We start from the raw sequence: 22,305 nt of genomic DNA, 5'->3' as shown, positions 1-22,305 counted from the left end.
CACGAGGGGTGTTTGGGGGCGACGCCCCCTCACATCGTCAACCCTGGCCCCTCGGATGTGAGAGTTATCAAAAAATAAAAAGAAAAAAGAAAGAAAAAAAAATACTGGAAAATATAGTAAAATATTAGTTATTCAATAATATCACATATTTAACAAATAAACCAAAGTAATTAACTAAAGTAATTAATTTTTAAAACAAACGGATATGGCGTGTGTCTGTGTTCAAGCGATTTGATAGGTTGAGGGTTGCGCTTGTCAGTGCGGCAGAGGGCAAGGATCCTGAGTCCAGCGATTATGGCAAGATGGACGAACTAAAGCATGCTCAATTTATTCAAGAAGTGTCAGAACTGGAGTTCCTGGGATTCATCAAGTCCACCAAGCAAAAGGCAGATCATGCAGCACAACTCACTTGGGGAGGGTGTTAATGCTGCGTTTACACATAAAGACGACAAGTCACGAATGCAATGAAGTACACATTCTTGGCTGCTGATCACGAATGTGATGATTTGGGGCAGAGGTGTCAGGTGTCCTCAGGAACTGCTGCAACCTGTTACCACACGTTACGATTAATGTCACGTGTTGCTGGAGAATTATCAGGAACCATTATGCACGGTCAAGAATAATGTTCTGTGTTGTTGCGCGCTATTGCGCATAACAGTGCATCATTAAGTTGTGTCACGTTGTGAGCGAGGTGAATTGTTTCCACACACACACCCATATTCATCCAACCGAATGCAGATCGTTCCAGTTTTTCAGAAGAACTTTGTGACTGCATGCGTAGTTGGGCTCTGTGCCATGGAGTGGCACACATGCCCAGTTGCGCTGTGTTTGCGCTTGTGATGGAGGGCTGTATGTGGGGTTAATCTACTGTCTCGTGTCGTTTCTCAGATCACTTGTTGGTTTGGTTTTGTGGTATGCAGGATATCACTTGACCGAGGGTCTATACGTTCAAATAATAATTAAAAATATATATTGTCATCACTCTTTAATCTTAGTCAGTCAGTCTCTTACAATGGTGTAGCCTAAATACATAAGCTTTCCAGGAGCGCACCCAATTCATTACACATGCTCAGAGGCACGTCCCCTCCGGGGTGCTTTTTTTTTGGGGGGGGGGGGGGGGGGACCCCGCCCCCTGTGATAAACTCATCGCCCCCTTAATATTTTTTTTCTGGCGCCGGGCTTGAGTCACACGACGGTCCTGCATCACCACAGCGTTCACTTTGGAAATGATCTGCTCATTTCAGCATGTTGATGGCTGACCGGAGCGCGGCTCGCTCTCCACCGTTGGGCGGACGTCTTTAAACCGGTTGTACCACTCCTTAATCTGTGTGATGCCCAAAGCATTGTCACCGAAAGCCATGTGAATCTTCCGAATGGTTTCCACCTGGCTGTCGCCCAGTTTCTGGCAAAATTTGATGCGGCGCTGGTCCAGTCATTCCGTCTTTTTCCTTGAAATGAAAATCTGCCGAGCGCACTACACATGTCCTCACACAAAGACTGCTTACCAGAAAATTATGCAATCGACAGGCGTAAAAAAGTTCACGCATGCGCGTGAAGGTTCAAGGTTTGCTCATGCAAGCACATGTGATTCAAATCCATCAGGTTTTTGCAAAAAATAAAAAAGTCTGATCACAACTGACCCACCTTTACAGGTACTCTGCCCTGCACCATCTGTGGGCCAGTAGCATCGCTCTCTCCTCACCTTCCATCTTTTCAGGCACCAGCACATGGCAGGAGCTGAGTGGCCACCGCAGGTCACCAGATGGGCACCCTCCCCTCTTCTGATGTTTCGTCAAATTAAGCCCATGACACATCGGGAGGGCCTGACAGCAAATCCAGCGTCCTGAATCCACTCCCGCTGACCGCCACTCAACTCTCCATCACTGATCCCTCCACAGCCTGGCTCCACCACCTCACATCCCTATGAATCCAAATCCATCTGGATGCTGCCTCTGCCTGCCTAGTGATGTTGCCCACCAAGCGCCTCCTAGCCACCCCCTCAACTCCCAACTGCCCCAGCATCCTCCAAAGTGACTGCCCAGCAAAACCCCTACAGCCAACCTCTACTGGAAGGTTCCAGGCCTTCCACCCGTTTTGCTGGCAGTCATGTATCAGGCCTTGATATTTCCCCTTCTTGCGCTCATGTGCCTCTTCAATCCTCTCTTCCCAGGGTACGGTCAGCTCTATGAGTACTACCTGTTTAGTGCTCCTAGACCAGAGGACCATATCTGGTCTAAGGCTAGTGTGGGCTATCTCCTCTGGGAATTTGAGCTGCTTCCTCAGGTCTGCCTGCATCTCCCAGTCCTTTGCTGAGGCCAAAATGCCTCTGTTCCTATGTCCTGCGGCAGCTGCCTCGCCTGACCTGACAAAATTGATAAAGCAGAGCCTGCTGGAAAGGTCTTTTGCCTTTTTCCTTGCCTGCTCAACCCCATCTGCCAACTGCGACAGAATCTTATCATGACGCCACCGGAATTTTCCATTGGCCAAGCTTGATTGGCAAGATGAGAGGACATGCTCCAGGTTGGCTGGCTTCCCACAGAGCTTGCAGTTGGGACTCTCCACCAAACCCCATATGTAGAGGTTTGATGGGGTCGGCAGAACATCATAAACCAAGCACAGAAGAAACTTTATCCGGTATGCTTCCATACTCCAGATGTCCCGCCAAGTCAAACCCCTCTCTTGTACTCCTTCCCATCTTGTCCAGCTGCCTTGCTTTTTCATGGCTATGGCCTTTACATGCCGGGTCTCCTCCTCGACCTTACGGATCTCTCTCTGCACCATGTATCGTCATTCATTTGGATTTGCTTTTTCCCAGCTTGTCCTAGTTGAACAACCCAGTCCAAGCCTGCCCCTAGCTACTGTCCCCACGATGTACGCCTGGTACAGCCGGTTCTCCACCTCTGTGAGTGCTCTACTGGCTGACCACTTGCGACCCGTCCTGATGGTAATATCTGCCTGCCGCACTCTCTCATCCTTGCTACCTCGCAACATCATGGCCTGCCATATCTTTGTCACTTTAAACTCCTCTACAACCAATGTTACAGGCAGCTGCAACTTGCTACCTGTGCTGTACAATCCAATGGAGCTAAAGCTTTTTGGTACACCTAACCATCTCCTTAGAGAGGTGGAGATTGATCTCTCCAGTACCTCAACAGAGGAGACCAGTATTCCAATAACAAGCAGTAACCACAGCAACCTAGGGAGTACCCCGTACTGGTACCCCCAGGCCTTATACTTGCCAGGTAAACCGCTCTTCTCCAGGGATGTCATCCAAGTCTTTGTTTGGCTAAACATCTCTTTCACACTCTGTTTGTCATTGAAGTCCGCCCTATACCATTTCCCTAAGCTCTTCATCGGTCTTTCCTTAAGTGTAGGGATAACTGTGTCCTTGATCTTAAAGCGGAAGTGGTCCTGGACACATCCTTTCCTCAGTACCAGGCTCCTTGATTTTCCAGGTTTGAACTCCATCCGTGCCCAATCAATGAGCTCGACCAGGTCCTCCAAGATCCATCTTCCTTCTGGTACTGACTTTGCCGTGATGGTAAGGTCATCCATGAATGCTCTTACAGGTACCTGCTGGATGCCGTTTGCCAGCTTAGCCCCCTGGCACAATTTTCCTGCTGACTTAACAAGGAGATTCATCGCTGCTGAGAACAAAATCACAGAGATTGTGCATCCCCTGATAATTCCCACTTCGAGCCTCTGCCAATCGGTGGTAAAGTCCCTGCAGGTGAACCACATCCTGAAGTTATCAAAATATCGCTGCAAGAGATTCTGGAATCGCTCTGGGACATGGTAGGTTTTCAACACCAACTCCACTAGCTTGTGGGGTATTGTCCCATAGGCATTTGTAAGGTCTAACCACAGGACTGCCAGGTCCCCATGGTTCCTCTTCGCATCTTCTGTGATTTTAGTAATTATGCTGGTATGCTCAAGGCACCCTGATACCCCTGGGACCCCACCCATCTGGACTGAAGTATCCATTTAATCATTGTCCAACATGAAGGTTGTCAACCTCCTCGCCAAAATCCCAAGAAATATCTTACCCTCAACACTGAGGAGTGAAACTGTCCGAAATTGCTTGATCCCTACTGAACTCTCTTCTTTAGGGATAAAGTAACCTTCCACCAACAAGACAATTCTTCCTCCATATATATATATATATATATATATATATATATATATATATATATATATATATATATATATATATATATATATATATATATATATATATATATATATATAGTCTATGGGATTGACTTTTGGAGCCAGCCTCAACTGACCACTCAAGGAACTGCAACTTTTGGCACTTCCATACTGGCTTCATTTTTCAGCACTGGAGGTTGCTGCTTGGCAAAAACGACCTCATTAGTACACCCAAATGGTGTTCTTTTGTTTTGAAATGCAAGTAAAATTTAGTTCAGTTTGACAATTGTTTTTAAACAAATTAACAGTGGTAATTATACCCCACACTGATCTGAGCAAGTAGCATCACTGTGTTTTTTTGTAGTTTCATAGTTGATGCTAAATCTCAATGACCTTATACTAAATTATTAAAAAATCAAATTAAAATCAATTTAAACAAACTAGGTGTTTTAACATAAACACTATTTCAATGAAATAATAGCAATAATTTCAAAATAAGGTTTTGACAAATTTCCTTTCTGCTTACACGCTCTACGTCTTACCTTCAAAATAAAAGCAGAAATTCATAAAACCCTTGATATATTTACAGGTAAAATTATGTCATGTTAAAAATATAAAACTAAGAATGACACAACCTTATTTAAAAAGCGTAATTTTCTGCTTTTTGTTTTTTTTAAATGTACAAGTTCGCGCTATGCCTTGAATTTTGAAAGTTGAACGGAAGGATGGCGGACGCCATCGACGGTCTTGAAGGAAGCTTTACGACAGTACGTCAGGTCAATATTGACGGTAAAGTCAATTTGAGTAAACGAACAGGTCGACTTTGTAACTCGCGGTGCCGCTGGTTCAGCCGTGTACATGTTTCCCCCCTTGTCCCGTTATGTGGGTGTTCGGTTACGGCTCTCTGATATGGAAGGTGGATTTTCCTTACGAGGAAAAGCGGGTCGGTTTCATAAAAGGCTTCAGCCGTCGGTTCTGGCAGGGCAGCACCGACCACCGGGGAGTACCGGGGAAGGTGAGTCCGGTTTACAGACGCTAACGAAAACTGACAAACACAACAGCGGAGACTCTTTTAAAAGATACATCAACGTATCTGTGCTTTGATTTATTTTAAAACCTGTTCTTGTTTTTCCAGCCTGGTCGTGTTGTCACACTTGTAGAGGATCCAGAGGTGAGCTAAAAATAACTAATAATACTAAATAATAATAATAATTTTATATATATATATATATATATATATATATATATATATATATATATAAGTAGGGGGAAAGCTGTGTGCACCTGTGGAACACTGCCACCTAGCTGAAGGGTTGGTGAATTTAAAGGAAATTAGGAGTGGGTGTGGTTTAAAGGGCATATCTCACTCCATCTGTGGATATTGTTCAGGTAACCTTAAGTACAACCCCTGGCAGAAATTATGGAATCACCGGCCTCAGAGGATGTTCATTCAGTTGTTTAATTTTGTAGAAAAAAAGCAGATCACAGACATGACACAAAACTAAAGTCATTTCAAATGGCAACTTTCTGGCTTTAAGAAACACTATAAGAAATCAAGAAAAAAAGATTGTGGCAGTCAGTAACGGTTACTTTTTTAGACCAAGCAGAGGAAAAAAAATATGGAATCACTCAATTCTGAGGAAAAAATTATGGAATCACCCTGTAAATTTTCATCCCCAAAATTAACACCTGCATCAAATCAGATCTGCTCATTGACATTGACCCTATGCCATGACTTTGACCCTATGTGTCTTTTTGCAAGGAATGTTTTTGCAGTTTTTGCTCTATGGCAAGATGCATTATCATCTTGAAAAATGATTTCATCATCCCCAAACATCCTTTCAATTGTCCAAAATATCAACATAAACTTGTGCATTTATTGATGATGTAATGACAGCCATCTCCCCAGTGCCTTTACCTGACATGCAGCCCCATATCATCAATGACTGTGGAAATTTACATGTTCTCTTCAGGCAGTCATCTTTATAAATGTCATTGGAAAGGCACCAAACAAAAGTTCCAGCATCATCACCTTGCCCAATGCAGATTTGAGATTCATCACTGAATATGACTTTTCATCCAGTCATCCACAGTCCACAATTGCTTTTCCTTAGCCCATTGTAACCTTGTTTTTTTCTGTTTAGGTGTTAATGATGCCTTTCGTTTAGCTTTTCTGTATGTAAATCCCATTTCCTTTAGGCGGTTTCTTACAGTTCGGTCACAGACGTTGACTCCAGTTTCCTCCCATTCGTTCCTCATTTGTTTTGTTGTACATTTTTCGATTTTTGAGACATATTGCTTTAAGTTTTCTGTCTTGACGCTTTGATGTCTTCCTTGGTCTACCAGTATGTTTGCCTTTAACAACCTTCCCATGTTGTTTGTATTTGGTCCAGAGTTTAGACACAGCTGACTGTGAACAACCAACATCTTTTGCAACATTGCGTGACGATTTACTCTCTTTTAAGAGTTTGATACTCCTCTCCTTTGTTTCAATTGACATCTGTCGTGTTGGAGCCATGATTCATGTCAATCCACTTGGTGCAACAGCTCTCCAAGGTGTGTTCACTCCTTTTTAGATGCAGACTAACGAGCAGATCTGATTTGATGCAGGTGTTAGTTTTGGGGATGAAAATTTACAGGGTGATTCCATAATTTTTTCCTCAGAATTGAGTGATTCCATATTTTTTTCCTCTGCTTGGTCTAAAAAAGTAACCGTTACTGACTGCCACAATCTTTTTTTCTTGATTTCTTATAGTGTTTCTTAAAGCCAGAAAGTTGCCATTTGAAATGACTTTAGTTTTGTGTCATGTCTGTGATCTGCTTTTTTTCTACAAAATTAAACAACTGAATGAACATCCTCCGAGGCCGGTGATTCCATAATTTTTGCCAGGGGTTGTATGTGTTGTTATTCCTGCAGTCACATGACGTCCAAATCCGAAAGAATAACTGACACAAGAAATGTTGGTTGATATGAAGGGAGTTAAAAAAAAAGTCTCCGTCAGAGAATCGAAACCCAGATCCTCGCATGACAGGCGGGGATACTTATTACTATATTAACGAGAAGTTAGCAACGAACACAGAGTCACAGAGCATCAATTATGGCTGCTCCTGTGAGCATAGCTCCAAGATTTTGGGTTATGAGTGCCGTAAATAGCCACTTTCAAAATTCTATATCCACTTATAAATAATTTCTTCCACCTCTTTAACTTGTGTGGGTATAACTTACAACCCCTGGCAAAAATTATGGAATCACCAGCCTCGGAGGATGTTCATTCAGTTGTTTAATTTTGTGGAAAAAAGCAGATCACAGACATGACACAAAACTAAAGTCATTTCAAATGGCAACTTTCTGGCTTTAAGAAACACTATAAGAAATCAGGAAAAAAAATTGTGGCAGTCAGTAACGGTTGCTTTTTTAGATCAAGCAGAGGAAAAAAATATGGAATCACTCAATTCTGAGGAATAAATTATGGAATCACCCTGTAAATTTCCATCCCCCAAACTAAAACCTGCATCAAATCAGATCTGCTCGTTGACATTGACCCTATGCCATGACATTGATCCTATGTGTCTTTTTGCAAGGAATGTTTTTGCAGTTTTTGCTCTATGGCAAGATGCATTATCATCTTGAAAAATGATTTCATCATCCCCAAACATCCTTTCAATTGTCCAAAATATCAACATAAACTTGTGCATTTATTGATGATGTAATGACAGCCATCTCCCCAGTGCCTTTACCTGACATGCAGCCCCATATCATCAATGACTGTGGAAATTTACATGTTCTCTTCAGGCAGTCATCTTTATAAATGTCATTGGAAAGGCACCAAACAAAAGTTCCAGCATCATCACCTTGCCCAATGCAGATTTGAGATTCATCACTGAATATCACTTTCATCCAGTCATCCACAGTCCACAATTGCTTTTCCTTAGCCCATTGTAACCTTGTTTATTCTGTTTAGGTGTTAATGATGGCTTTCGTTTAGCTTTTCTGTATGTAAATCCCATTTCCTTTAGGCGGTTTCTTACAGTTCAGTCATAGACGTTGACTCCAGTTTCCTCCCATTCGTTCCTCATTTGTTTTGTTGTGCATTTTTGGATTTTTGAGACATATTGCTTTAAGTTTTCTGTCTTGACACTTTGATGTCTTCCTTGGTCTACCAGTATGTTTGCCTTTAACAACCTTCCCATGTTTTTTGTATTTGGTCCTGAGTTTAGACACAGCTGACTGTGAACAACCAACATCTTTTGCAACATTGCATGATGATTTACTCTCTTTTAAGAGTTTGATAATCCTCTCCTTTGTTTCAATTGACATCTCTCATGTTGGAGCCACGATTCATGTCAGTCCACTTGGTGCAACAGCTCTCCAAGGTGTGATCACTCCTTTTTAGATGCAGACTAACGAGCAGATCTGATATGATGCAGGGGTTAGTTTTGGGAATGAAAATTTACAAGGTGATTCCATAATTTTTTCCTCAGAATTGAGTGATTCCATATTTTTTTCCTCTGCTTGGTCTAAAAAAGTAACCGTTACTGACTGCCACAATCTTTTTTTTCTTGATTTCTTATAGTGTTTCTTAAAGCCAGAAAGTTGCCATTTGAAATGACTTTAGTTTTGTGTCGTGTGTGATCTGCTTTTTTTCTACAAAATTAAACAACTGAATGAACATCCTCCGAGGCCGGTGATTCCATAATTTTTGCCAGGGGTTGTATGTAGGTTGTGATTGAGCTGATTAAAAATAAGCCAGAGTGCATCTTAATAATGCACAACAGATTCACAGCCATTTTTAATCGAGAATCATTACGTAACATTTGGAACCGACTTTTAGCTACCTGAAGGTCACAGTTACAGTCCGCCTCGTGTTTACTTCACGTCAGCACACGCAGTCAGTTCGGGTTGTTTTTTGTCTGCAAGTGTACTATGGCTTTAATTTGGCTTTTGAGTGAAATTCTTGTATTTTGTGATCAACATATGCCTCTGTCCACCACTTTGTAACCCACAGTGAGTACAGAAGAAAAAAAAGACGTATGTCTCAATAAGATTGAATAATCACAATGCAGTACTAATTACATAAATACATACTTTGAAATGCGCATTGCTGATTTTACTCCTGGTGTGTTCACGCACAGAGCCATGTGGAATTATTGTTCAGCTGTCTGGCTGCATCATCTGTCCTTCCACGGTAAACGGTCCACGTCTCTTAAACTGCTGCGGCCTCTCCTGTTAAAAAAGTCCAACAGCCATTACAGATGACACCCGTCACTTTCTCTCCCACTCTCTGTGTTCACACTTACGAACAAATGTGCGGCATTCCTCCACGACTCATCGGTGCCACACGTAGCAATTTAGCTTAGCATGGTGCCACAGTGGCACAAACCACAGTCGTGGCCAGTTCCACACTTTTGGGAGAGGCAATATGCTTTGTTAGAGCTCTCCTGGTGACACAAATGTAAAGGATCAACAGTTTTTTGAAACTGGTGGCTTAATTTCTGCAGTCTGTCCTTGGAGGCGCCTTTAAAAAAACAAGACAAAAACCCACTTCAATTTCTCCCTCGAAATCTCATCTGTGGGAAAACTGTCTAACTAATGAACACCACGACCAGTGTTCATGGAACCTCCCAAAACACACCTGTTCACCATTTCAACGTTTTCACCGTCAAAGTCCACAAAAAACCCCACCAATTTTGAACTGCAAAAATTAGTGTTTTTACTGTTCACTCCGACACAGTAGCCAAAGTTTCCCCGGGGGGGATTGGTATAACAATCACCATGCCCATCCGTTTTCGCTTGTTAGCACAATTTAGCATAAGGGTGTACTTGGGCGATTGCCTGATACCAGTCGATTACGGTGACCTTGGGTTCAGTTTCAAGGTCACAGTCCGATATTCAAGATACCGTCATTGCCACCCTTGTTAGCACAATACCTCAAGAAACACTTGACCAATTTAATTTGAACTTAGCATAAGGGTGTACTTGGGTGAGACCAGTGGATTTCAGTGATTTTGGGGTCAATTTCAAGGACACAGTCACATATTCAAGTTATTGTCATTGCTACCATTGTTAGCGTGATACCTCTAGAACCAGTTGACCAATTTCATTTATATTTAGCATAAGTGTGTAATTACACATATCACATATAGTCTCCTGTGAATCAACATAGGAGTCACACTATTCTTACTCCCTTATTTTGCCAAGATTTGTAGTCACTCGCATAGTGTTTAGAGTGAACATTAAAAATGCATCAAATAAGTGTAAACCAGACTGAACAAACTAATAAATACATTCCTTGCAACACAAGAGCATCACACTGATTTTACTTCTCCTGAAGTGGTACATGGAAACCACATAGAATGTCATGCCGCTGTGTGACACTCTGCCTTGGGTTTCGCAAAGCTTCATATGCTTTCATACAAGTTTGACATGCCAGACATGAGCCATCCAGAAGCACGATCACCTTGTTTTATGTTTCTTGATTCTTTCTTTTGTCCAACCACAGTCAGTAAGCAGATAGGCATATACATCGCTGACGCCAGTCGGTGGTAATTGTTTTAAACTCCAGAGTCCACGCCACGGTTTTCGTGGTGAGATTACAAACAGAGCTGACCACTGTTGTCACCCGCCATCGTTTTGTTTGTCTCTTGGGCTTTTGTGCTGGTATTTGCTTCGACACTTTGAAAAAGTTGAACTTCTGCGGTGGGTTTTGGAGAGACCATTGTACGTGGTGTGAAAGAAAGCTAGCTTTGGAAAGCTGACAAAGCTTTGAAAAGCTAACAAGCTCACTCCTTTGTTTCAGTTACTTGAATGTTGACATTCAAAGAGCAGCTGGAGAAGTAAAAAGTAATTTAGCAACTTTAACACATTTTGATTGTTGGTTTTTGCAGCAGTAAGAGGCACAGCTTGTTTTTGTCTGTATGTTACTTGTGCGTATTCCACACAACTGTATGATGAAAAACGGATAAAAAAACAGCCTCAAATTGCTGCTTTGGTCTCCGTAAAGAAACACATTTCTTTGATCACTAGGAGGTGCATCGAGTATATTATGGACACGAACCATACTCCATGTGGAAATGAGTTGTCACGGTTGCTTTCTTCCACCCCCCCCCCCCCCCCCCCCCCCCCCCCCCCAAAAAAAGCTTTCTTGTAGACTCACAGAAATAAAACGTAGTTGCCAGGTGCTGCAACGCAAAACCGTTCAGTGCGTGAAAGTGACAAGAGGTTTGGCTGTCAACAACAAATCCTGGTCATTTACTGGGTTGTTTTTTGTTGATATGCGATATGAAGAATAGCATCAAATTAATTATTTCTTCTATCAAAATTGGTTTTACCGCCAAGGTGTTCAATGTGTAATGTTCATTTCAGTAAAAGTGTCATGACATGGACACTCACTTGCCACATTATTAGGTACACCTTGATAAACCTAAAGCAGTCGTGCAGCAAACTTTCTTTAATAAGATTCCAGGGTTTTGTTTTGATGGAATGTGTTTGAGAATGTGTTATGGTGAACCTTCTGATAGTCACAAAATAGTCAGTTATTCCAGCGTAAGATAAAACACTGATAACACAAGTAAAATGAAGTAAACCAATTAGAGCAGGGGTGGGCAATTATTTTTTTGCAAAGGGCCAAATGAGAAACAGAAAATATTGTGGAGGCCAAAAGGCTAAACTTAAGTCTGCACAATAATCATTTTATTCCTATATAAAAAGCTGTAAGTAGCATTGTTTTGACAAACTGTTTGATGTTCTGATTAGAAATTTTTAGTATAGCGGTGCTGTTGGGAACTATCACCGCGCGCAATGCTTCCACTCGGGGTCCTATCCAACCTTGTCCTGAAGCCCAAAGACAAAAAATGAAAATCTTTTAGTTCTGTTTCTGGTCTGATTCTGTGCTGAATTGTTGATTAGTTAAATTTATCTAAAATGTTTGTGTTTCATTGATACGCTGTATGTTACAAAAGTGCAATAAACTTTGAAACAAAAAAAAGAATTTACAGAAAGACAATTTAAAATGTGGGACATTCCAGAGGGCATTCACTTCAAAGTGTGAAAATCTCACCTTGTTCTTCACACCCCTCTATATTATCAAAAAATAAAATGAAAATAGAAAAACAAAAGGTCCAGCTTTCCTCCCCGCGTCAGCAGGTGCATTTCTGGAAAACATCTTATTACTCTGCATTTTACTTTGTGCATTTTACATGCACATTTAAGGAAAAGCAGAAACATCCCGCTGGCTGACAGACAGTGAAACGAAGACTGCTTCGTCCGAAAACGAAGCTTCTGAGCTTCCATTCGGAAGTAAAGGTTCACATTTACAGAAGCTGCAGAAAGATGGGAGGCGACACACTTCACCCCAAAATTCTTAATTTTTTCAGAGTGTCGGATTTTGGATTCTAACATGCAGTGATGCTGCTGTTTGTAAATGGTAAATGGACTGCGTTTATATAGCGTTTTTCTATCTGCATCAGATGCTCAAAGCGCTTTACAATTATGCCTCACATTCACCCCGATGTCAGGGTGCTGCCATACAAGGCGCTCACTACACACCGGGAACAATAGGGGATTAAAGACCTTGCCCAAGGGCCCTTAGTGATTTTCCAGTCAGGTGGGGATTTGAACCCAGGATCTTCTGGTCTGGTCTGGATCTTCTGGTTTGTGTCGCAGGACACAGTTTTAACCCCACTGTGAGCGTGCACGGGGAATGTCTCCATGATGGTGTTTTTGTGGTGGAGCGGACTTTGGACATCACAAGTGGATGACTGGTCAGGGTTTTTTCTTCTTCTTCTCAGTGGAGCTGGTAGGCTTTATTTTTATTTTACTTTGAGTGTCTGTCTTGACGCGAGACTGTTCTGTAACGGAGCAGCGTGCACCACTTGCACAATGTGCATGCGCACTAACTTTTTGCACAGTGGAAAGCAGCTCCTTTTACCGTGACTGCATCAAAATGAACATTTACCACTTAAAAACATGAGTCATAATAATAGTAACAGGACTGGACTATGCTGAGCACAGATGGACGGATGCAAAGCCTTCGCAATACCCGATGGTCATATTTTAGCCTCGGGTAAAAACTAAAGTTGCATTAATCTTTCCTATAGATGTCAACCACCTGTTTTCTCCCTCCACTCTCGCTTGACAGGGATGCGTTTGGGGCGTTGCTTACAAGCTGCCGATGGGCCGTGAACAGGAGGTGAAGCGCTACCTGGACTACCGGGAAAAAGGTGGCTACAAGGTGATGACGGTGACCTTTTATCCCCGTCCGCCGTCTGCTCCTCTGCCCAGTGAGACGCTGCTCTACATTGGCTCTGAGGACAATCCAAACTATCTTGGGCCCGCCCCTCTGGAGGAGATAGCCAACCAGATCATCAGCTCCGCTGGTCCAAGCGGACAGAACAGAGAGTACCTGTTTCAGCTGGCTGACGCTGTGAGGACAATTCTGCCTGAGGACTCTGACACGCACCTGTTTTCTCTGGAATCCTTAGTGAGGGAAAGAATGCAGAATGTGGAAAAACATTGAGACACTTATACGGATTGAGTCATTATCTTATGAAATAATCAGACTTAATTTGTGGTGATGACATGCTGGATATGTTGAAGCATCTCAGGGGTTAAGATGCAAATGTTCCTCACTTGCCTATAAGCTATTCCTGCTTTTTATCCCTGCCTGCATTGGATAAATCAACAAAATTACACTTTTACTCCACAACAAGACTAAAATCATCACATTTATATGACATGTAGCAAAAACTGCTTGACAATAGAAAACTGTAAGTGGCATCCAGACTACACATTGAATAATCACAAAATGTGCTTTGGATAAACTTGTTGCAAACAGAAGTCAACAGAATAAATCCATCAGAAGGAAAGTTACTGTGTGTGTGTGTGTGTGTGTGTGTCCACTGCAATGTCAAGGTGTGCCAAAGAGGCATCCTACACATAAAATTAATGTTTTTGTATTAATTTTTTGTCCTTAAAGAACTTTTTTCCAGCCTGATCTCTATTTTTAGAAGTTGTGTTTCATGTTTTCAGTTGGGACAGAATTTAATTGGTACAGTACTGATGAAAAAAGGAAACACTTGCAGGCTAACTGGCTAAAAATTGGGGTGTCCAGTTTAAATTAGGTGATCAATTTTGTTCATTATACTGGAAACAAGAATCAGTCCTCTGTTCAGCAGAGTGGGAGCTTCTTAGAGGGTCTGACATGCACTCATTTTGCATGTCTACTTTTCTACGCCGAGAGCTCTGGGTCGTGGAGGTGGTGTAGCAACTGTTTACAGAGAAAGTTTTAAGTGTAAACAGTTTGCTTCAACATTTACAGCATCAAGCTTTGAGCTAAACGCATTTGTTCTGACTGCTGAGCCTCCCGTGTTGTGTGCCGTTGTTTAAAGGCCACCTAAATACAACAAAGACTTTATAAATGACTTTTCTAACTTCTTGGCCGAAATCGTGCCTCAGTTTGATCGTATTTTGATTGTGGGTGATTTTAATGTTCATGTATGTTGTGCTGATAATCCTATGGCCAAAGACTTTTTGGAGCTTATTGACTCTTTTAACTTTGTGCAGTGTGTTTCTGGACCCACACAAGTATACATGGACATACACTGGACCTTGTTTTAACTTATGGTATTTCCGTGTGTAATTTAGAAGTCTGTGATGCTGTGTTTTCTGACCATGCGCCAGTTCTTTTTAACGTGCCTTATTTATGCAACACTGTCAAACCGTGCACTCCTGCACGCCGCTGTCGTGTAATTAATTCAACTACTGCTGCCCAGTTCTCTGTGGCTTTTAACGATTCTCCATTGGTTAGGGACCATTCTTACTTTGATTGTGATGTTGAACAGTTTTTCTTATGCTTTGACTCTACCTGTGAGTCTATTCTTGATCGTGTGGCGCCATTTAAAATGAGACGCCCCAGACCCAGATCTGAGCCCTGGCTAAATGAATCTACTCGTGCTGCAAGACGCGAGTGCAGGAGAGCTGAGCGAAAATGGAAAAAGGATAAGCTGCAAAGTTCCTTTAAAATGTTAAAGGACTGTTGGTCCAGCTATCAAAAATGTGTAAAATCTGCTAAGGCTCTTTATTTTGCTGATATGGTTACAGCTAATAGACACAACCCTTGTGTTCTTTTTAACATGGTGAATATGGCTCTTAATGTTCCCCAGCCTGAGAGCATTGAAGCCTCACCTGTGGCGTGTGAAAACTTTTTAAATTTTTTCATCAACAAGGTTGTGTCAACTAGGGCCCTTATTAGCCCTCCATCTGTTGATGTGTTTGATTCTGTCACTTGTAAAGCCGTGTTGTATCAGTTTGAGCCTGTGACAGTCTCCTGTTTAGAAAAAGTATTGTGTCAGATGAAGCCTGCTGGCTCACCCAATGATCATGTTCTTCCACGTCTGTTTAAAGACGCGTTTCCCACAATGGCTTCCTCTGTCCTACACTGCGTCAATGGAAGTTTGATAAATGGGGTAGTGCCTGCTTGCCTGAAGCATGCAGTTGTTCAACCCTTGATAAAGAAGTCTGGTCTTGATCCTAGTGATCTATCCAACTTTTGCCCTATTTCTAAATTACCATTTTTGTCAAAGGTGTTGGAGAAAATTGTTTTTAATCAGTCGAAAGCTTTTTTAGATGAGCATAAGATCCCTGAGGTCTTTCAATCTGGTTTTAAGAATTTTCATAGTACTGAGTCAGCTTTGATGAGGGTTTTTAATGACATGTTGGTGTCCACTGATTCTGGTCACACTGTTGTTTTGGTGTTGTTGGATCTGACCGCTGCGTTCGACACAGTGGATCATGAGATCCTCCTGGATCGCCTTAAGAATGTGGTCGGCATTCAGGGCTATGCTATAGAATGGTTCAGATCCTACTTAACGAATAGGAGTTTGTGTGTAAGACTTGGAGATTTTGTTTCCTCCACAGCTCCTCTGTCATGTGGTGTACCACAAGGGTCCATTCTTGGGCCACTTCTTTTTTCATTGTATTTGCTTCCGCTGGGATCAGTTTTTCATAGATTTGGGGTGTTATTTCACCTTTATGCTGATGACAGTCAAATCTATGTGCCCCTAAAGCGTGAGAATGCTTTTGGTGCCATTCATCTTCTGGAGTGCATTGAGAACATTAAAGACTGGATGTCTGCAAACTTCCTGCTCTTTAATGAAAAGAAAACTGAAGTTCTTCTGGTCGGGCCAAGTAAATCAGGTAGTTGTGGTTCAATAAACCTTGGACCATTGACACAATGTATTAAATCTACGGTTTGCAACCTTGGTGTGAGAATGGATAAAGATTTTAAGTTTGATAAACAAATCAATGCTGTTGTGAAGGCAAGTTTCTTTCATCTGAGGCAGCTAGCTAAGATTAAGTCCTCACTTTCAAGGCATCACTTGGAGATTTTAATCCATGCTTTTATGACTTGGCTGGATTATTGTAATGCACTGTACGCTGGTATTAGCCAGGCCTCACTTGCACGGCTGCAGCTGGTCCAGAATGCTGCAGCCCGTCTTTTGACTGGATCCCGGAGGTATGACCATGTTTCGCCCATTCTTTTTTCCCTTCACTGGCTGCCTGTTCGCTATTGTATTGATTTTAAAATTTTGTTTGTTTTTAAATGTCTTAATGATCTTGCTCCACGGTATCTGTCTGACCTGCTCGTGTCTTATTCCTCATCACGTTCTCTTAGGTCACAAGATCAAGCTTTGCTTGTAGTTCCTCAGACAAAGCTCAAACGTAGAGGTGATAGAGCTTTTTCTGTTGTTGGTCCCAGATTGTGGAATGACCTGCCTCTCTGTATCAGGCAGGCGGAGTCACCTCTAGTTTTTAAATCTCGTCTTGAAACATACTTGCTTTCTTTGGCTTTTGACTAGAGGGTTGATGATTTTATTGTTTTTAAAAACTTTTATTGTTGCCAATCGATTGATTGATTGATTGATTGATTTATGTCATTGTACAGCGCTTTGGTCAACTTTGTTTTTTAAATGTGCTCTATAAATAAACTGGATTGGATTGGATGTCTAGTTCAAATTGAGTGAAAATCAGAAATTCAAGTTTTATGTGTACATGAAAGTGCGGCTTTTGCACAGATGCATGCACAGAGTATTTCTGTGTGTCCCATCTGGCCTTATGGCCGGAGGGAGATGAACTGCCCCCTGTCGGTGCACGAGTTTAGACAGAGAACAGGCTTCTCGTTCTGAGCATCTGCAGGTGTTGCTGCAGCATCGTCTTCAGTCTGTCAGCAGCTGTTTCAGCACAGTGAAGATGTCAAAGTCAACAACTGCATCAAAAACAAACAAAAACTCTGCTACATGCAGAATAAACACGCTGACAGCTCAGACTGCGATCCTGTGTTTGGTAAAATACACTGGGACTCAGCCTTTGGAACCACTTCGGTGCATTTACTGGTTGTTGAGCAGCTGCACAGCAGAACATTTGGCATTAGGAGAAAAGTCCTCCATGAGGAGGTGTCTGAGGACAAAAGCCTGCTTCCCACCTCGACCTATGAAGATGAACTGCAGCGATTTGCCACAACTGATCATCTATCCAGTCCTCTGTATTCCTCTGTGTTCCCCTGTCAGCCAAACTACATTGTTTTTAAAAATGACGCTTTAAAACAGCAAACATTTCCTCATTGGTTTGCACATACAATGGATTTTTTTTTCCCCCAAGAAATACCACTTTGTTGGTGTTATGTTGTACATAAAAGTATATTGGCTACACAGTCTGATGGGTGTTCATTTTGCAAGCATTCAATGTCAGACTTTGACAAATTATAAAAGCTGCTAAATGATATTTATAAACGAATGTAAAGTAAAATGTTACCATTTTCACCTCTGAAATCACATCTTTTTTTTTTTAAGTGGCGACATTTTTTGGTGGTTTTCTTCAAGAAAATCATGTACCATCTGAAATAAGAAAAAGTTGGGATAGCACGGAAAATGTTAATACACCATACAAGAAGGACATGCAGGGCATCCAGAAAGTATTTACAGTGCTTTACTTTTTCCACATTTTATGTTGCAGCCTTATTCCAAAATGGATTATTTTTCCCCCTCAAAATTCTGCACGCAATACCCCATAATGACAGTGTGGAAAAAAAGGGTTTTTTTGTTGAGATTTTTGAAAATTTATATTATATATATATATATATATATATATATATATACAGTAGTGTTCAGAATAATAGTAGTGGTATGTGACTTAAAAAGATTAATCCAGGTTTTGAGTATAATTCTTATTGTTACATGGGAAACAAGGTACCAGTAGATTCAGTAGATTCTCACAAATCCAACAAGACCAAGCATTCATGATATGCACACCCTTAAGGCTATGAAATTGGGCTATTAGTGATTCAACAGTCCTAACCACTAAGCCACCATGTTGCCCAACGTAAAATCCTCATCACTTTAAACAAATAGTGCAAGTAAATTAAATATTTCAAACTGACTTGAAGGCCGACACGGTGCGTGAGGTTCCAGAGATGGAGCTCTGCACCAGGCTGAACAGTCAACTGGTGGACAACAGAGCATCAGTGAGGCGACATCATTAGTAGCAGCGACCTGTCAGTTTGTGGTGAGGGTGGAAAAGGCAACGGTTTAGGCATAGTAACAGGGCGACACCAGCAGATCTGTGAGCACCAGCAGCTGGTCGTCGGTGAAGCACTGCCGATGCTCCTGCCAGTTGTCATGGTGAGTACGCCTGAACTCCGACAGTGTCTTCTTCACGGTCATCTTGGACAAAGAAAAACTGAATAATCACCACTGAAATATGAAACTCTTCTGTGAATGAAAAGATCCATTTAAGCATTGTGCTTTTCACAACAACGCAGATAGCTGGACGTCACGATGTGCAGGAAGTCACTCAGACAGTAATGTGACATTTCACTTGTGAGTGAGATTATTTCAGTTGTACTGGCCTGAAGCCTATTGGTTTTGGGGTCAAAAGGTCAAGGTTATTGAAGTGTACTTTGGAGAAATGCAAGCACAATAGCTTGTTTTTTAACTCCCTACTGGTCACCAAAGTTGGTATGTGTGTTAGGTATAGTGACCTCAAGAAGCCTATTGTCTTTAGGGCCAAAAGTTCAACTTTACTGGATCATACTTTGTTTAAAAAAAAAAAAAAAAAAATCTTTGAGTGCAATTTGTTCATGAGCCAAGCAGGTTGTTGGTACCACTTGAGATGGCCAGACAATGTTTACAATCCAGCCTCAGTGTACCATAGGCTGTGTGTGATGTCATCCCCAGGTGGCAGCTGTAGCCAGGTAGTGTCAATGAAGGAGTACAAGAGGGTCAAAATTTAAAAATGCATCAATCATATTGAAAACTATACCACATTGTCTGATCATAAAGATTACAAAAAGGTATAGTTTGGACTATCTATGAATGAATGTTGTGGAGTTATGGGGTAAAAACAAAGGTCAATTCCAGTTTGTGCAAGTGTCAAAAATTGAAATTGCTCCAATTTGGTGAATCATGATGCAAATTATTGGTTTAGATAATAGGGTTCTGAAAAGAAATAGTTTGCACCATGTGTCATGCCTAGTTATCACGTTACAGGCTGTCTGACGTTGGTCACATATCATATAGAATCCAAGGGACCTCCACCTTGTTTGGCCTTTACTTTGGAGACCAACCATTCAGCACAGCCAAAACTATTCCATTTATTAATCCTATTTGTTCAACCAATAATTTGCATTAGTTTTTACCAAACTGGAGCAACTTTAACTTTTGACCCTTGTACAAACTGAAATGGACCTTTGTCCCAATTTGTGCTGTTTTTACACCATAATTCCATAGAATTCAGTCATAGATAGTCCAAACTATACCTTGTTGGAATATTTATGATCAGACAAATAATATGATTGGACTTTTTTTTTTATTCTATTTTGACCCCATGTAATCCTTCATTGACCCCCAACCACACTATACCTGCCACCCTGGGATGGCTATCATACATTTTTGTGGAGGTCATGGTACACTGAGGCTGGATTGTAAGAGTTGTTTAGCCACCTTAAGTGGTACCGATTGGGTCAAAACTGCCTTCTGGCTTGTGGACTAAATAAATTCATCCCTAATTGCCTGATTGTCGCCAAATGTGATAAATCCCTTATGCAAACATTTCCCTCTGACTGAAACTGAAAGTGCTTTTGTCACACAGCTAGAAGCTTCTGTTAATCACAGTTAGTGCGACTCCTAAAAAGCAGGGGACGATATTCAGGATTCAACCTCCAGTTAAAAAATAAACTAACCTCCATATAAAGATCTAAATCAAGTGATTCATTTCCAACTCCAGCCATTAAGGAAGCAGGCCTGCGAAGGTTTTCAACTTCTGAGTGCTCCAGTTGTTTAGTGCTAAAATATCACATAAAAATTAAACCATGACAGAAATTATTTAAAGTGAAAGCAGCCTGGGATGAAAAGTATGGCGCAACAAGTAGCCACAAACAGGGCGTTAAGCAGATGATTGCACTGACGAAGCATGTAGTCATGACTTATACAGTGACTGCATTCATTTTACATTATAGTTGTCGGATTACATTATTAAAAGGAACATGCTTCTGTTCCAGCAAACACAACTGACTGCAGATCTGAGTATGATTTATGTTGCACATAACCTGTTATTTCTGGTCAGGTCTTAGAGCTTGTGCTGGTACTACACCATGGAGCCACCTTGAGTCCTGGGTGACAACCACCAAGGCAGATAACTGATCTTTCCCCACCACTCAAAAACAACCATCTATCTGCTGCAGCCAGGTGACATTTGGACTTCCCTTTGGCCTTCTTAAGCCACTAACCCTAACCTGCTTGTTGGATAGTGCCCAAAGGAATGTGCCACATGGCCAAAATGGTGTAGCTGATGGAAGTGATACTCCTCATCTGAGTCTCTGTAAGTAACTGTCCATTTGACAGAAAGACATTCCAGTGGTGATCCTTTGATGAGACCTTGCACCAAAGATTTCTAATCGTTGCCTTAAGTCACCGGTTAAGTCTCACAGCCATACAGTGAGACAGGCAGGAGTCACCAGGACCTTGAAGCCTTTTTTTCTCCTGCAAAAATATCTGCATCGCCAAACACTTCTATCCACCAATCTCATGACTCCATAGATATGTCCTTGGCGTGTCTCTATTTCAAAGGCCGAGGAACCAGAGACATTAATGTCACAAGATAAGTGAATGTCTGCCCAAGTTCAACACTTTCACTGCATACAGATCCACTTCTGATGGCAGAGTCCAGGAAGTCACTGAAAACCTGGATCTTAGTATTGATCCAGGATAATCTCAAACCCAGACACTGTGCTTCAACTCGTTATGTGCTGCAATCAGGGCATCCATTGATTCCACAAAGATCACAGCATCATCCACGAAATCAAGGCATGTTTGCCACTGCTTTCTACAATCCTACCCAACATCCAGTCCATCCAAGTAAGAATCACAATACATCCCTTATGACAGCTAGTTCTCATTGGGGAAAAAAGAGTTTCTTGTTTGTGTCATTTCTAAATGGAAAATTTTCATTGCAGTGTGCTGGTCCCCATCTGTCTGTCCTGGATGGAACCTCCCTTTTGCATAGCAGGTGCTTGGATTGGTTAGCTCAGCAACCTTCAACAGGATAAGCGGGTATAGTTACTGGCCAAAGGATTACTTGACACAGTAGCATTTGTAGCAGACTGGGTCATTTGTGTACTTGTAATTAGTTATTTTTACCTCCACCAACAAAGTTGGGCAGAGGTTATGTTTTCACCCCTGTTTGTTTGGGTTTGTCTGTCTGCCGGTGAACAGCCTGGTTAGCCACATTTTTTCATATATCGTTATGAAATTTTTACAGAGGATTCATATCCTGATAGGCAAGAACTAATTCAATTTTCAAGGTCATAAGTTAAAAGCCAAAGTCAGGAAAAATCTTGGAATATTGGAAAAATCCCTATCATTTAACATTGAAAAAATTCATAACTCTGTCAAAGAATTCAATCAATCAATCAATTCCTTTCAAAATTTGAGAGTGTTATGTAGGATGGTATCCTTTATCGACTGACAAAGTTTGATCTAGAGCAGATCTGGATTACAGATCTTGTGGCCATTTAAATATTACATTGACAACCCCATTTAATGTATATTTTACATTATAGTGAGGCGCAGACTGGCACTCACTATCGCCTCACAAAGTTTGATCTG

General features: G+C 41.5%; 2 protein-coding genes across 2 annotated transcripts in view; one reads left to right on the top strand and one right to left on the bottom strand.

The window, feature by feature from the left end:
• Positions 1 to 4,898: 4,898 nt before the first annotated feature.
• On the top strand, positions 4,899 to 13,994 carry chac2 (ChaC, cation transport regulator homolog 2 (E. coli)). The gene is made up of 3 exons (XM_034194443.1): positions 4,899 to 5,164; positions 5,285 to 5,320; positions 13,287 to 13,994. Exons 1-3 carry the CDS (start codon positions 5,030 to 5,032, stop codon positions 13,662 to 13,664), a joined length of 549 nt encoding a protein of 182 aa, XP_034050334.1. The 5' UTR covers positions 4,899 to 5,029; the 3' UTR covers positions 13,665 to 13,994.
• A 4,527-nt stretch (positions 13,995 to 18,521) lies between these two features.
• The window catches only part of LOC117530562 (proteasome activator complex subunit 4B-like), a 140,318-nt gene continuing 136,534 nt past the window's right edge, over positions 18,522 to 22,305 (bottom strand). Inside the window, exon 48 of the mRNA XM_034193454.1 lies at positions 18,522 to 18,866. Within this exon, the coding sequence (XP_034049345.1) occupies positions 18,730 to 18,866 (137 nt within the window). The 3' untranslated portion in view covers positions 18,522 to 18,729. The remainder of the gene's footprint in view (positions 18,867 to 22,305) is intronic.

Source organism: Thalassophryne amazonica, chromosome 18, assembly GCF_902500255.1.
Source record: "Thalassophryne amazonica chromosome 18, fThaAma1.1, whole genome shotgun sequence".
NCBI lineage: Eukaryota > Metazoa > Chordata > Actinopteri > Batrachoidiformes > Batrachoididae > Thalassophryne > Thalassophryne amazonica.
This window is presented reverse-complemented; position numbering and strand designations above follow the sequence as displayed.

Excerpts from the sequence above, each read along its gene's own strand:
- chac2 (XM_034194443.1), top strand. The coding sequence starts at position 5,030 with ATGTGGGTGTTCGGTTACGGCTCTCTGATATGGAAGGTGGATTTTCCT. Across the intron at positions 5,165-5,284 it reads ACCGGGGAGTACCGGGGAAG|CCTGGTCGTGTTGTCACACT; the intron begins GTGAGTCCGGTT and ends TTGTTTTTCCAG. Across the intron at positions 5,321-13,286 it reads CACTTGTAGAGGATCCAGAG|GGATGCGTTTGGGGCGTTGC; the intron begins GTGAGCTAAAAA and ends CTCGCTTGACAG.